This window comes from Sorex araneus, chromosome X, assembly GCF_027595985.1.
Source record: "Sorex araneus isolate mSorAra2 chromosome X, mSorAra2.pri, whole genome shotgun sequence".
NCBI lineage: Eukaryota > Metazoa > Chordata > Mammalia > Eulipotyphla > Soricidae > Sorex > Sorex araneus.
Window position 1 is genome coordinate 140,962,143 of NC_073313.1, and position 16,211 is coordinate 140,978,353.

Sequence of the window (16,211 nt, forward strand, 5' to 3'; positions counted from 1 at the left end):
TGAAAAAAAAAATATTTATTTCAAGGTTTGATTATAAAAGCTGAACACTCAATGGGTTTTGTATGCGGGAATCCCAGGTTTGATCCCTGTCACCACATATGGTCTCCCAAGCACCGACAAGAGGGACCTAAAAGTAAAAAAAAAAAACTTAATAAAACAAAAGTTATAAAGAAGAAAAGGGAGTTACATAGTAGTTGCGTAGGCATATTAACTCAAGGAAAATTGTAAGACAGGAGAGATCTGAACAAGTTAAACTATAAATGAAAACATCCAAAGATAGAGAAAGGGAAATTAATGGTGTAAAGTTTGAGGAAAGGTGAGGGGCAGAATACAAAGCACAGTACAAAGAAATGAGATATGTGAAAGAAGAGAGGGAGAACTTTTGTGCTTATGTTAACAATTAAGTAGACTTTATGATGGAAAGTGAGGAATTAAATAAAACAATGCATGCAAATCACTTGGCACAGTGCTTATCAACTTAGTTTGTATCAGAAATGGTAAATACGGGGGCTGAAACAATTGTGCAGTGGGTATGATGGTCAGTGCCTTACATGTGGTCAACCCAGGTTCTATGCCCAGCATCCCATATGGCCCCCTGAGCATCATCAGGAGCGATTCCTGACTACAGAGCAAGCAGTATCCCCAGAGCACTGCCAGGTGTGGCTCAAAAACAAACAAAAAGTTGAATAGTTGGACTGGATCAATAGTACAGGGTGCTTGCCTCACATGCAGTCAATCTGGATTCTATCCCTGGCACCACGTATGGTCTCCAGAGTCCAACCAGGAGTGATCCCTGAGTGCAGAACAAGGAGTAAGCCCTGTGATATATGTGATAAACGTTCAGTATCTGTATTGCAAACCATAATGTCCAAAAGCAAAGAGAGAAGGAGTGGTGGGAAATGTACACTGGTGAAGGGATGAGTGTTGGAACATTGACTGAAACCCAATCATGAACAACTTTTTAACTATATGTCAAAGTGATTAAATTTTTAAACAATCAATCGATCAATTAATTTTTAAAAGGAGTAAGCCTTGAGTATTTCTGGGTGTGACCTCAGATTTTTAACAACTGTTGAATATTTAAAATTAATGCAATACATTGACTTTTCCATAAACTTTTTATGGAAAAAATCTCGCAAACTCCCCATGGTATATTCATATGCCAAAACCAGTAACAAGTTGGGTCTCATTCCCCTGACCCTGGAAGAGCCTCCAATGCAGCATCACTGGGAAGGACGAGTAGAGTGAGGCTTCCAAAATCTCAGGGCTAGGATGAATGGAGACAATACTGAGACGAGACCGCTCGAGAAATTCGACGATCAGTGGGATAATCATGATTATGATAAACTTTTTAAATTCAGTGAGCTAGCTAGCAGTGCTAGCCCAGAGTATCATACATGCTTTGACCACTAAGCCATATTCCATCCCTCTAAATCTTTTGGAAATATTTGTCAGGGGGCAAAAGTGATAGTGCAACAGATAGATTGTTCGCCTTGCATGCAGCTGAGCCAGGTTCAATCCCCAGCAAACTATATGGTCCCTATGAGCACTGCCAGTAGTGATCTCTGAGTGCAAAGTCAAGAGTTAACCCTAAGCCCCACCGGTGTGACCCCAAAAGCAAAAATAAATAAATAAAAATAAATATGTCAAGGGCCAGAGAGATGGCTCAACAGGCTGAGTGTGTGTGCTTTGCACACAGAACCAAGTTCAATCCCAAGCATCACCTGGTTTCCTGAGCACTACTGAAAGCAACCCTTGGGCACAGAGTATAAACACACACAAAAAACCCACAAAGGCTGGCATGCACTAGGCCTCAGGGTTGGTTTCCAACACTGCATTTTCCCCCACCTAGCACCACCCTGGTGTCCTCCTCCCACCCTATTGTTAGGCTCATACTGAACCCCCAGACCGACACAGCTAGTTAAGCATCAGGAACTGTGAGCACTGATGATAGGCCTCCAAATATATCCTCCCAAACCCCTATTATGATCCATTTATCAGCCCCCCAAATGACATTAACATCAAACTACTGACTGTTTAGAAAAGATCTGAAGGGTTCAGTTCGAGGAAATATTTGTACTTCAGATCCACAGAATGAAATATTACTTGACCCAGAACTGGTGAATTCCTAGAATTTACTTTTAATTAAACTTCTCTGAGGAAGAGGCCTGTTGCACAACTTTGGTTTGTTCTTGCTCCTCCCTCAGGACTCCCACAACAGTGCTCCTGCCTGTTTTGGCAGCAGTGCCAAATTCCATCAGGCACTCCTAATCCTATATTGCTTTTCTCTTTCCTCTACTCCTTTGCATGGTTTAGTAGTGTCCTTTTTATATAGAGAGAGGAAGACAGTTGATGTTATGCTTTTGTAACATGGAAGTTAACTGACTTCAAGTAGTATTTACTCCTTGGCATCCATCATATTTACCTGACTTAAGCCTCACTTGCCCTTACTTCCTAATACCCCAAAGGAGAGTCCGGGCAAGGGACTTGAATGGACCCAGGGAAAGCTGTAGGCTACCCTGGCATCGAAAAGGGTTAGGCCAAGCACCATAAAACTTACAAGTTAAAGAGCACGGTCAGACCCGCCTGGTTTAGTAAAGACTAATATGGCCCGAGGACTGTAGTCTAGGATATACAGTGAGATGTCTCTGGGCTGGAGCAATAGCACAGCGGGTAGGGCTTTTGCCTTGCATGCGGCCGACTCGGGTTCGATTCCCCCGCCCCTCTCAGAGAGCCCGGCAAGCTACCGAGAGTATCTCGCCTGCATGGCAGAGCCTGGCAAACTACCTGTGGTGTATTCAATATGCCAAAAACAGTAACAAGCCTCACAATGGAGACGTTACTGGTGCCCACTCGAGCAAATTGATGAATAATGGGACGACAGTGACAATGACAGTGACAGTCTCCGGGAGAACCATCCTTTAAACTGAATGTATCTCTTACTGTGTTCATACAAAATGACTAGAAATATTAGTATTCAATATGGTTGCTTAAATGGATTACTAGCCGAGGAAAGGATAAAGCAGTAAACACCCTGGATGGAATCCCGCCCTTGAGCAGATCTCCTAGTAATCTGGAGTGCTGAACCCGCAGATGAGATTTTATCCTTGAGATAATCTGCCTCCCAAGGAGGGGCTATACATCTGTTTATTGTTATGATAATGATCAATCCCACCTATATGTACCCTCACACTCACAATTTCTATGTAACTACTCTGTAAGAGAAAAGAGGAGGGGGAAATAAATGGTCACTGATTACCAACCAGCCTGGGGTCATTCCTCCATCCCTTGTTCCTTTATTTGACTGACTTGCCTGTCACTGTCAGTCAGCGAGGGGAACCAAACTCAAGCATCCCGCAACCCGTTTTTGAACTCACAGCGGTCATATCTCCCTAATGTCTGCTAGTCTTGTTGTGATCTCCACGTTTTCAGAATCCCTCACCTTTGCTACCCATGTCCATTCTCCCACCCCATCTTACACTTAGTTCTCAACCATACCTTATGTTCTGTGAAATCTGAGGAGGAAAGGGGAACATGGAGATAATTTGACATTATCTGAGGCTCGGTAAACTTCCCATTTAATGTTTCTTAGAATGTAAACCTCGAAGGGCCAGAGAAATAGTACAGCACTAGATAGTAGAGAGATAATAAGGCACTTGAATTGCATATGACTGACCCAGGTTCAATGCCCAGCATCCCATATCATCCCTTGAGCGAGTCAATAATGATCCCTCCAAAGCACAGAGCTAGGAGTAAACCCAGAGCATAGCCAGGTGTGGCTCTAGACACACAAAAAGTATATGTATATGTACAATTTTTTCCTAAAAAATACTGTATATATACATATATACACATATATTCTACTATTCTAATTTTCATATCAGGTACAGTGTGCCACTGTTAGCTATTCCTTATTGGGCACAGAATGTGTATGCCTTTGTAGCTAAATTTAATATCGCATGAATTCATGCCACACTATGGCATGAAGGCACTCCTGAAAGCTAGAGGATACAGAACAATCTTGGAGCACTGACAGGTCTGGTGTTTCAAATAGAGCCTGTTACTGTCTTCTGGCAGTTCCTTGCCCCCATGTCTGGCTGTCTTCACCAGGGCCCCTGGGGGGGTGGGTTGAGTTTCCCTCCCCGCCCCGAACAGAGCCACTGCAGTTGAAGACCTCCAGAACCCAGCCACAGCCAAGCTCAAGGCCCCTCTCCGCACATTCAAACGAGCCTCACGCATGAAGGAACTGGCAGAGGAACCCAGATGTGAGGGACCCAGGACTGAGATCTCCAAGCCTGCTCGAATCGGGACTGGGCCTCTTCCGCCCAGATCCCCCATTTTCCAATAGCTAGCCGGTCACACCCAGAAACTGCCCCATCAATGACCAACATCCAGAGACTATAAAACCAAGCTCCCGGAAGTGTGCAGCGAGACATCTTATAGCCTAGCTCTCCCTCTAGGAGAACCTGACAAGCTACCGAGAGTTTTCCTGCCCACATGGAAGAGCCTGGCAAGCTCCCTGTGGCGTATTCATATGCCAAATACAGTAACAATGATGGGTCTCATTCTCCTTAACCTGAAAGAGCCTCTAATGCGGCACCATTGGAAAGGATGAGTAAAGAGAGGCTGCTAAAATCTCAGGGCTAGGACGAACGGAGATGTTATTGGGCCTGCTCGAGCAAATCGAGGATCAATGGGATGATAGTGATAGTGATAAAATCTTTTTTAAAAATGTGAATCTCCCAGATTCTTGGCCATTCTTGGCCATTCTGTTGAGGAGCTAAATCTAATTTAAGGGAAACTTTATAAAGTAATATAGGTAGGGCACTTGCCTTCCTCTGGCTGATCTGGGCTCAATCTCCAGTACCCCATACAGTCAAGAGAACACCACGAGTGATTTCCTGAGCACAATTCCAGGAGTAATAAGGCCTCAGCACAGCTTGTGTAGCACAAAAAATGCAGTCACAAGATATAGGACAGGAGGTAAGGTGCTTAATTGCGTGCAGTAGACCCAGGCTCAATCCCTGGCACCACACAGGGACCCCTGAGCCCCACCAGAAATAACCCTTGAGCACAGAGCCAGGACTAAACCTAGTGTGGCCCAAAACAAAAAAATAAAGCATTATCAGGGAGTAGCGGCCAAATCAGGTTCACTTCGCAGCATCACTTGTTCCCCAGAGCATAACTAAATGCAATCCTAGAAATTCCAGGCACCCGTAGGGTGCATGGGTATTTCCAACACTGCAGAGCCTTAGAATATTGTATCTTCTGGCTCTTGTACTGAACTGATGGCGCAGTTGGCCAAGATTCACTGGTGGGGTCCCTGGACCTCTTGAGCACTGTTTGAGAGCACCCCCTCTCCAGAAAAGAAAGTAATATGGCTTCTCTGAATAAAAATTTATATTTTTCACCGTTTCCTGTGTCCTTTTAAGGGTGACATGGTGCTAACACTAAAAGTAGTCAATGTCCAAAGAATCTAGATAAGAGATTGCAGAACTCCACTTTGGGTCCTGTTAGGACACACATACAAACACTGTCACTGTCATCCTGCTGCTCATCGATTTGTTTGAGCGGGCACCAGTAACATCTCTCATTGAGAGACTTATTGTTACTGTTTTTGGCATATCCAATATGCATGGGTAGCTTGCCAGGCTCTGCCATGTGGGCTCCATACTCTCGGTAGCTTGCCGGGCTCTCTGAGAGGGGCGGAGGAATCAAACACGGGTTGGCCGTGTGAAAGGCGAACGCCCAACCACTGTGCTATCGCTCCAGCCCATACACACACAATATAGAGATATAAATTTGTTTGGGGGGTACATGGGTAGTGCTCAGGGACTACTCTGTACTCTGTGCTCAAGGACTGCTTCTGGCAATGTTTAAGGAAACATATGTGATAATGAGATTGAACCCAGACCTCCTACATGCAAATCACGTGCTCAAGCAGTTGACCTATCTCTCTAGCATCATAAAATCTTTATTGTTATTACTAGCCCACACACAGCGATGATCTGGGGTTATTCCCAGCTCTGTGCTCTGTGCTGAGAAATCATTTTGGCAGAGCACGGGAGAAGGTATAGGATGTTGGGGGATCAAACCTGGGTCAGCCGCATTCAAGGCAAGCAGTCTACCCACTGTACTATCTTTTCAGCTTCCAGATTTATCATTCTTTAAATCTCAACTCAAAATGTATTTTTAAACTCTCACATTTATGGTCAATAGATTTTAAGTAGATCCCAAGACAATTCAGTAGTGGGAGGCTGGTCTTTCAACAAATTGTTTTGGGAAAATAGATATTCATACTCCATAAATGTAAATTGGATGCCTTACCTCATACCACACATAAAAAATTGAATCAGGGGCTGGAGTGATAGCACAGCCAGTAGGGCATTTGCCTTGCATGCGACCAACCCAGGTTCAATTTCCAGCATCCCATATCGTACCCCAAGCACCGCCAGGAATTAATTCCTGAATGCAAGCCAGGAGTAACCCCTGTACATCGCTGGGTGTGACCCAAAAAATCCAAAAAAAAATGAATCAGAACTTAGTCCTATACTACGTTCTTCTATATATGGGAAGTTCCTTTGCATTTCTCCTCTACGTTTCAACACACTTTTCTTTTTAAAAAACTTCTCTACTTTCTAAAAAAAACTGAATCAATGTGGGTTGAAAAGATAGTACAGAGAGGGGCCGGAGCGATAGCACAGCGGGTAGGGCGTTTGCCTTGCACGTGGCCGACCCGGGTTTGATCCCTGGCATCCCAGATGGTCCCCCAAGCACTGCCAGGAGTAATTCCTGGGTGCAGAGCCAGGAGTAATCCCTGAGCATCACTGGGTGTGACCCAAAAAGCAAAAAAAAAAAGATAGTACAGAGATTAAGGTACTTGACTTGCACATGACCAACCCTAATACTATACATTGTTCTCCAAGTATAGGACCTGGAGTAGATCTTGGTGTATCACAAACACCCTCCCCCTAAGTAAAATCAACATATGCCAAAGACCTAAAACGTTTTTGAGGGCATTCCCAGGAATCAAACCCAGAGTCCCATACATTTAAGGCAGGCTTCACTTTTTGGTTTCAGGATCACACCGGGTGGTGCTTAGGGCTTACCCCTGGCTCTGAGCTCAGGGATAGTCCTGTGGTGCTCAGGGGATCATTTAGGATGCTAGGGATCAAGCTCCAGTCGGACATGTGCATGACAAATGCCTTACCCACTGTACTCTGGCCCCTGAGGTATGCACTCTAACACTCAGCTCCGTCCCTAGGCCCAAGAATGAAAACTTGTAGAGGGATCTGAAAGATGTCTCAATGCCTTAACGTGCTCAAGATTGTTAGTACAGAGCCTAGTGCCACCATATGTACTGAAGTGATCAGGGCATCCCCAAACTCTGTGATTGAACAGACAGAGGGCCTGGAAGATGAACTGAGCACAGAGCCAGGAGTAGTTCCCAACACTACCTAGTGCGGACCAAAAAAGAAAACTGGATAAAATTGGATTTCATAAAATCAAAAACTTTTGTGTATCAGAAGATATTATCAAGGAAATAAGTAGCACACAGAATGAGAGAAAATGTCTATAAATCATATTTATAAATCACAAGTGTCTTGTTTCCATGGTCAGGTAGGTGGCTGAATGGTAGAGCACTTGCTTTGCATGTGTGAACCCTGAGTTCAATTGACAGAATGCTAAAGGGAGGGAGTGGAAAAAGACTTGTCTCTAATATGTATATTTATATACAAACTCTTACAAATCAGTATATTTATGTATAAACTCTTACAAATCAGTCAGAATTATAGTACAGCAGGTAGGGCTTTTATCTTGCACATGGCAGACCTGGTTCGATCTCCAACATCCTATGTGGTTGGAAGATCCCTGATGGGAGAGTCATGACTAAGCCTGAGCACCAGCAGATATGGCCTCCCCTCAAAAAAAAAACAAAAAAAAACAAAAAAAAGTAGGGGCTGGAGTGATAGCACAGTGGGTAGGGCGTTTGCCTTGCACACGGCCTACCCGGGTTCAAATCCCAGCATCCCATATGGTCCCCCGAGCACCGCCAGGAGTAATTCCTGAGTGCATGAGCCAGGAGTGACCCCTGTGCATCGCCGGGTGTGACCCAAAAAGCAAAAAGAAAAAAAAAACCTGAAATAGGGGCTGGAGCGATAGCACAGTGGGTAGGGCGTTTGCCTTGCACGCGGTCAACCTGGGTTCGATTCCCAGCATCCCATATGGTCACCTGAGCACCGCCAGGAGTGATTCCTGAGTGCAGAGCCAGGAGTAACCCCTGTGCATTGCCAGGTGTGACCCAAAAAGCAAAAAAAAAAAAAAACTGAAATAAACAAATAAAGTAATGGCTAAAGAGGACTCAATGGGCAAGTCACAAGTTTTGCAGCACGAGGCATGGATTCACTCTTCAGTACCATGTGGGTCACAGAACACAACTGGAGTAACTCCCAAGCACAGAGCCTGGAATGTTGCCAAAACACCACTGGATGTAGTCCACAGCCCCTCCCCCAAAATGTGACAAAGCTGGGTAGATAGCTCAAAGGGCTGAGCACATGCTTTGCATATGGAAGGCCACGGTTTGATGTCTGGCACCATATGGTTCCCCAAACACCACAGCAAATGGCCCTTGAGCACTGCCAAGTGTGCCCTATCCTCCAAAAAATGTGGTCGGTTTATTTGTAAAATGATGAAATAAACAGAGCTTGGGAGAGAGCCCAAAGAGGTGGGGCACATGCTTTGCATTCACAGGGTCTCAGATTAAGCACCCTGTACCATATGCACCCCAGAACTATTGCGTGTGGCCATAGTTGCCCTCTGAGTATCACTGTGGAGGCCTCCATATTCAAAACTTTTAAGTATTGGAGATAAGTATTGGAGGACTGGAGTACGTGCTTTGCAGACTGGACTCTCTGATTCAATCATAAGCACTGATTGGTTTCCAGGCACTGTTGGGAGTTCTTCACCAGCAGTCAGCTGGGAGTAGACTTGAAGTTTGGTGGATATGGTCCCAAGGCAAAATAAAATAAAAAGGCAATTACACGGGGCCAAGGATGTGACTCAAGTGGTCAATTATATGCCCAGTATGTGTAAAGCACTGGGTCTGATACCTAGCAATAAGGGCCTGAGCACCACTGGGTATGGCTCTTACAACAAATTTTTAAATAAAAATATTGTACATTGATGAGCAGAATTGTGGGGGCAAAAGAGATAATACAATGGATAAGTTATTTGCCTTGCACATGGCTGGCCCAGGTTTGACTCCTGGCATCCCATATGGTCCACCGGATACTGCCAGGTGTAATTCCTGAGGGCAGAGCCAGGAGTAATCCCTGAGCACTGCTGCATCGTGGCCCCCAAACAAAAACATGAGCAGAATCAGCTAGAGGCAGAAGGACAAATGCATGATGATCCCACTCAACTGTGGAATATAGAGAAACTAATCAAAGATAATGATATATTTTATCATCACTGTCATCCCATTGCTCATCTATTTGTTCGAGCGGGCACCAGTAACATCATTATGAGACTTATTGTTACTGTTTTTGGCATATCCAATACACCATGGGTAGCTTGCCAGGCTCTACCGTGCAGGCGAGATACTCTCAGTAGCTTGCCAGGCTCTCCGAGAGGGGCGGAGGAATCGAACACGGTCGGCCGCATGAAAGGTGAATGCCCTACCGCTGTGCTATCGCTCCAGCCCATACTTTATCATATATCACATAATATGATATTTTCATCAATTGAAAATAAATCATTATTGATATGTATTATTGAACATAGACTTGAGAGTGCCAAGTTAGGGGGAATGTAGAGGCTGCCAGTAACATGGGAACATAGGTGAAGGATCTCTAGCACATGGGAGGTAACAATCTGTATCAAAACCATAACTGTCAATTACAAATAATGGGAGCATGGGGCCGGAATGATAGTACAGCAGGCAGGATGCTTGTCTTGCACATGGCCAACCCAGGTTCATTTCCCAGCACACTATAAGGCCATGAGCCCACCATGTGTGATCCCTGCACACAGAGCCAGGAGTAAAGCCCGAGCTCTGTCTGGTGTGGCCCCAACGCAGAAACAAAACCAAAAAAGGTGATCCCAAGTTCAAATACTTGCTGTGATCACATGCACAATTCTGGCACTTCTGCACTATTAGGTGCTATAAGCAATTTCTGGTATCATTGCAGCTAGATGTGTGTGAGAACCACCAAAAAACACAACCCCAGCGAATACTGTGATTTGAAAAAAAAGTGTTCAAGTATAATGGACTGGAAGTGTGACACCTGGCACCTATGACCATAACTTATAGGCCTCAACTAAAGAGTATACCCACAAATGCCCCAGGGAATACATATGCAAACCCTACAGTTTACATTAATAGAAACACAGCTGAGTGTGTGAGCATGGCAACCTTGCATGGAACCCCTGGAGAGCAACACAAGTGAAAATGTGTCATGACTGAGCACCAATCAGGCATACGTGCAGTCCCTGGTCGTCACCTTAACAGCAGCAAAGGAAAAAGGGAGGGGATAGGGAATTAAAGAAAAATAACCACGATGCTAAAGGAAAGAAGCTTGTGACAAAAGAAGAAGTACTGTAAGCTTTCAGCTCTATGAAATAATCCAGAATAAGTAAATCCACAGATAGGAAGTAGACTAGTGGTTACCTAGGGCTTATGAATCTGGGGGAAATTGGGAGTGCCTGTTAATGGGGTACAGGGATTGATTTTGGAGGGATTAAAAAGGTCCTGAAGTTGATTGAGATTATCAGCTCTGATATTTTTTAAATGCTAGATCTCATAGTTTAAATGGGTGTATATATGGTGTGCAGATTGTATCTCAACAACGTGATACAGAACTATACTTCTTCCATAGTCTTCTCTTCCTTTAATGAAGGTTTGGAGGCCAGACCCTCCAATGTCTGGGACCTTCTCTGGGCTCTGTGCTTAAGGATCATTTGCAGCAATAATCAGGGAACCATGTGGGGCCAGGGATCAAACAGGAGTCATTCACATGCAAGACAAGTGTCTTAACTCCTGTACTCTTTTCGGACCCTGTACTTCTCTACTTAGGTCCCCACTAATCTCTCCATTCTCTCAACTCCCATAGGTCTGTACTACTCAACACACCTGGTATATTTATTATTGTTTGGTATAGATTATTAGCGAGATTGTAACAAGTCTTATTTCTCAGATATGTCTAAACACATAATTTAGGCACATAGTGAGGTAACAACAGCTAGTTGTGAAAAAGATATTGAATGTGTGTGTGCATGGTTTTCACAGATCTGAATCAAACATTCGCAGAACTTAGGGGGGAATGAAGACAATCTTAGTGTGGTGAGAGAACAGACACTATGTGAAACTGCAGAATACAAGATTTATTTAAGGGAAAGAATAGCACGATCGGAACACTTTTGTTCTTCTCTCTCTTTAACCTCCAAGGAAACCCCACTGCAAACCATATCCTGGTCTTTGAGACTTTAAGCAAGTCAGTGAGGTCCTAGCTGGACACTTAGCTAACTGTGGCAGCTATTCCCCCATTGCCTCCCCCTCTTCCTCCTCCTCTGTCCAGCTCAGATCATCGTCTGAATCATCTGATTCTACCTCGTCTAACCCAACCCCTGCCTTATCAGCTACCGCACTGGGGTGCTCCAGCTGGGCCCAGGACCCTGGGTCAGCCTTGACCAGGGAGATTTCAACCCGAGATGGCATCAGGGAGACAGAGCTCTGCTCCACGTTTATGACCTGAGGAAGAGGGAAAGACAGGAACACAGAAAAAGAATAAAGAAATCAAAGGGGTTGGGGTCAGGGTGGGGTGGTAATAAATAATAAGGGAAAAATGAAAAGGTAAGGTAGGGAAAGATGGGTGAGGAATCACACAATATAATGTAAGGGAGAGAGAAAAAGGGAAGGGGAGAGAGAGTATATCAAAGCAAATAAAAAGAATATCTTCAGTTTTTCACTGCAACTTTTTCCCTCAAGATACCTTCTATTTGGCCAGAGAGAAAAGGTACAGCAAATAAGGCATTTGCCTTGCAGACACCCGAGCTAAGTTTGATTCCCACCACCAAGAAGGTCCTCTGAGCCCCATCAAGGATACAGGGCTGGGAATAAGCCCTGAGCAGCACTGGATGTGATGCCAATACTTAAAAGAAAATTTAGTCTCTATTGATTCTAATTTCGACTTTCCTTTTAGCCCCATCTGCCCGTTCCTCTTATGTTCCCTTTATCTTTACTTACCCCCCACAACTTCATCTGTGCTTGAAATACACGGTTACCATCAAAGACGATGTGGACATGAAGCTGAAAGAAAACAATTGCAAGGGTAGTAACAATCTCCAGTAAATCACAACAAGTCATTATGACTAGGGGAGTGATTCCTATGTCCATCTCTGATTAGTCAGATAACTCTGACCTAGTAAGTTCTACATCCCACTCAGAAGAAATGGAGGCTGCGTGTTGACAGCTTACAGCAATTCTACTTTAACCCAACTACCACAGTACTTAACCCAAGTACCATCACCCAAGTTCACTAGCCTCTCATACGGTATTAGTCATTTCTCACCTCAGTTTGACTGGCTTTCACCCAGTTGAATGCAGGGAGTGGAATCTGGCCATACACAGTTACCACAACTAAGGAATCTGTCTGGTGCCAATCTTGACGGCAAGAAGCTGGCATCTGATGAGAAGATATGAAAGATGGATGGTGAAAATAAACTGTGGACCTAAGTGGAGTTCTCATGGTGTATGAGGAGACAAAATGTCTCATATCGCAAAGCCTCAGTCTATTGAGAAAAGGAGCATGTTATCATCTGGTCTGTTATAAAGGAACATAGAACACTACCATGAAGTACAGGAAGGAGAAAATAATCTCTGTAGTTCCCAGTGGCCATTCCTGGCTCTGCTCTCCTGAGTGACCACTGGAGATGCTCAGGGGACCATATTGTGGTACTGGGGATTTGAACATGGGTTGGCTGCATGCAAGTCCCAGAACTAGGATTAGTGGAAAGTTGACTGACCTGCTTCCCCCAGTCATGTCTACCAACTCTGCATCCTGGTTGTGTCAAGAATGCCCCAAAATCCAGGGTCTGGATGCCACAACAGCTCCAAGACTTCATCCTATGTCAGAGACAGTACAAGAGTTAAGGCACTTACCTTACGTGTGGTGACCTGAGCACCGCCAGGAATCAGTTCTGAGCAGAGCCAGGCATAGCCCCTGAGCAACACGGGGTATGTCCCAAACTTCCCTCCTAATTTACCACAAACAGACTTTATCCTGAGGTACAAAAATAATTCAACTGAATCTTCTTTTCCCTCCTTCAGATGATTATTCATTATCAACAATACTGGGAAAAACACTTTCACAGTCCACACTTTCTCACCCCTCATGGAATCGAGGAGCTCCTGGGTGGTAGGTACAGGGAGTAGCATCACTCTCAAGGCCTTGGTAAACCTAAGAATAAAGGAGAATCAGAAAAGAATCAGATTATACTAAAGGGCAGGCTATAGTCTATAGTGCCATTTCTCAGCCACCACCACCATCATCCCTTAATAAACACTCACAGCATCACATCCTGGGTTCTGGCAACTGGACCTAGTCCGAATCATACTATCAAGTCCTGGGCAAAGGAAATAGAATCAGGAACCTATTCATTCCCTGTACCCAATCACCACCTTCAGTAAATTCCAATCTGCAAAACAAATCTAAGGGCCCACTTACCTGCTCCAGGTTCCTGGTCTAGTTCCTTCTGTTCCAATGCCATTTCCAGGGCTTGGGATATATTTAGTGGCAGTAGTTTTGGAGGCAATTCTGACCTAGCACGTATGGGTGGGGCAATTAGTTCTGACCCATTATCCATGATCAATAGTTCCAACAGGTCCAACAGAGTACAAAGGATAAGGTGCTTGCTTTGAATGCCACTGACCCAGGTAAATGAATTCCCTGAAACCATATATACCATATATGGCCTCCCAAGTCCTGGCAGAAGTGATTCCTGAGCAGAGAGCCAAGAGTAAGAAATGAGCAGGCAGAAATGGCCCCCAAATAAATGTAAAAGCAGCTCCAACACTCTTACCAGTGGCAACGGAGTCAGTGTGGTGAACATAGGGCAGGACCAAAGAAGTTAGGAAGGAGCCCCTTTGCTATTTTTAATCTCTTTGGACATACCTAAATCCTTAGGGAAGTACCCAGAGCTTCTCTTGCCCATCAGGTTCAGAGGCTCTAAATGTCACTTCTGTGTTAACAGTGTCATTTTTTCCTTCTCTTAATCAAACTGTATTCAAATATAGTTTTCCTCTGTTGCTCAAAGTACTTTAACAAAATAACTGCAGCTTCCTGTTAATTTTATTACATCCTTTTCTTGGTACTTTTTGCTTGTTTTGGGGGTGCTGCACCCAGTATCCAGGGATCATTCCTGGTGGTGCTTGGGGGACCATATGCAATGCCAGGGATTCAAACTGGGGTGGGTCGCATACAAGGCAAGTACCCAACCAGCCGTACTATCTCTCTGGCCCATTTATCTTAAATCTCTCCTAAAAAGAAAAGTGTCAATGACTGCTCCCACCCACCATTTTACAGTTCACTGTATTACCATATTACAGTTGACTGTATATTCATGAGTATATTCTACTGTCTAGTCTATTGAAGCAACTTAAAATAGTCCACCACCCCCTAACCACCTTAATGTAAAGGCTGTATTTCTGGACACACTCAGCGTATGGCACAAAACATACTAAGCCCTGACACCGTACTCCTTCCTAGCCCCCAGTGACCTAGGAACTGTGTGAATAGGAAAAACCCAGGGACCTCTCCTCTTTACTTGGGCCTCTCCTGGCGCAAGGTCTCTGCTGACTTTGGAAACATATTCAGAGGTTTTTGTTCCTGGAGTGAACTGCTCGTGGCAGGGCCATCCAGTTGCGGGGCCTCTGGGAGCTTCTCAGCACAGTGTGGTCCCACAGTACAGCCCTAGTACAGACAAGGAGAGGATTAGGGACAGAATCCTTCTGCCAGGGCAGATTACAAGGAAACAAAGAATTTACCTTGATATTTAAGAACTCAGAAAAATCTACAGTTCGCTTCCGGCAGCAAGACCAACCCTGATAACAAAACCAGCTCAGCTTAGATTTCTGGATGTCCACTGGGAAATGCTCATGCTATCCCCCTTATCTACTCCTCACCTTCAGTGCATCATGGAAGATTGGGACTCCAGGGTGATGGCAACAGGAATCTGTGCATACCGACAAGATTGACCAAGGAAGAAAAAGCAACTAGATCAAATCAGACTTTCTGCCTCTTTTCCAAGTTTATATGCTCAAGGCTTCTCTCAATGTTCAAATCAGTCAAGATTAAGTATCAAGCCAATTAAACCAGGGCAAGTACACCAAATTTCCTCCCCTACTTTTTGAACACAATACCCAAAGCTGACCATTCCCCAGGATCTAGAACCCCCCTGGCAAGACCAAGATTACTCACCAGGAAGGTTGGTATTAGGGTCAAAATGCTGCCCACAGCCTTTGTTATGGCAAAACAGAGACATGGAGGCGTTGGTAGTATTGTAAGGGTATATCAAGGAGTCTAGCTGCCGAGTGGGGGAACACCTCAGCCTGGAGGCTTTTAGCCGCCTGGAAGGGCCAGCTGTTTCTATCTTTAGCTTAGGAGGCGTACACCTCCTAACATGGGCAAGGGAACTTCAATCTGTCTCCCCAGCCAATAGGAAAGGAGAGCACAGGAACATTTTAGCTCTGAGGCTCAGGAAAAAGGGATCAGGCAGAGTAGGAATTGGAACTTGGATGAGGTCAGCTCACCAGTGCTGAGACAGTTTTAGATTTACCATGCCAATTCCAAGCCTCTGACATACCAACAGCTGCTCATAAAATGACTAGCAATTCTGGGATTGCCCCAGTTTAGCAAGGGTTTTCCCAATTCCATTTTTTTCCTGTTCAAAGTCATCAGTAATACTTGTGTATTGCCGTTATCAATTGAACCTTGGTGAACACTTGAGCTAGAGTATGCATCTCATAACACCATGTGGGCCTAGATGAATAACCCGAAGGTCATGAAGGATTATTGTCAGACTAGTGATAATGAGACAGACACATTTTTTTTTTGGATCACAACTAGTGGTGCTCAGGGGTCACTTCTGTTGGTGTAGGGGAATCAATATTGTGTAAGGCATCTTAACCCCTGTAATCTCTCCAGCCCCTCCCC

General features: G+C 44.6%; 1 protein-coding gene and 1 pseudogene across 3 annotated transcripts; one reads left to right on the top strand and one right to left on the bottom strand.

Annotated features, from left to right (window-relative positions):
* Nucleotides 1-16,208, bottom strand: ITGB1BP2 (integrin subunit beta 1 binding protein 2). 3 transcript variants are annotated; one of them, XM_004621527.3, is made up of 11 exons: nt 15,477-16,113; nt 15,182-15,231; nt 15,044-15,100; nt 14,824-14,969; nt 13,725-13,819; nt 13,568-13,623; nt 13,387-13,457; nt 13,024-13,123; nt 12,570-12,683; nt 12,245-12,307; nt 11,311-11,749 (listed from the first exon to the last, which is right to left on the bottom strand). In XM_004621527.3, the coding sequence occupies exons 1-11, from the start codon at nt 15,538-15,540 to the stop codon at nt 11,534-11,536; spliced, it is 1,032 nt and encodes a 343-aa protein (XP_004621584.1). In that variant the 5' UTR covers nt 15,541-16,113; the 3' UTR covers nt 11,311-11,533. The 3 variants fall into 3 exon arrangements, with proteins under 3 accessions (XP_054976625.1, XP_004621584.1, XP_012791149.1); XM_012935695.2 differs by lacking the exons at nt 14,824-14,969; nt 15,044-15,100; nt 15,182-15,231 and having other exon boundaries at nt 11,312-11,749; nt 15,477-16,208; XM_055120650.1 differs by lacking the exon at nt 11,311-11,749 and adding an exon at nt 1-127 and having other exon boundaries at nt 13,725-16,113.
* LOC129400189 (small nucleolar RNA SNORA26) lies at nt 5,420-5,528 on the top strand (annotated as a pseudogene).
* Nucleotides 16,209-16,211: the final 3 nt, after the last annotated feature.

Bases quoted from the DNA above. Each gene is read 5' to 3' on its own strand.
- ITGB1BP2 (XM_004621527.3), bottom strand. From the start codon at position 15,540: ATGTCTCTGTTTTGCCATAACAAAGGCTGTGGGCAGCATTTTGACCCT. The intron at 15,101-15,181 runs GTGAGGAGTAGA...TTTTGTTATCAG, and splicing joins TCTTCCATGATGCACTGAAG to GGTTGGTCTTGCTGCCGGAA. The intron at 13,124-13,386 runs GTGAGAAAGTGT...TCTCTGACATAG, and splicing joins GCTCCTCGATTCCATGAGGG to GATGAAGTCTTGGAGCTGTT.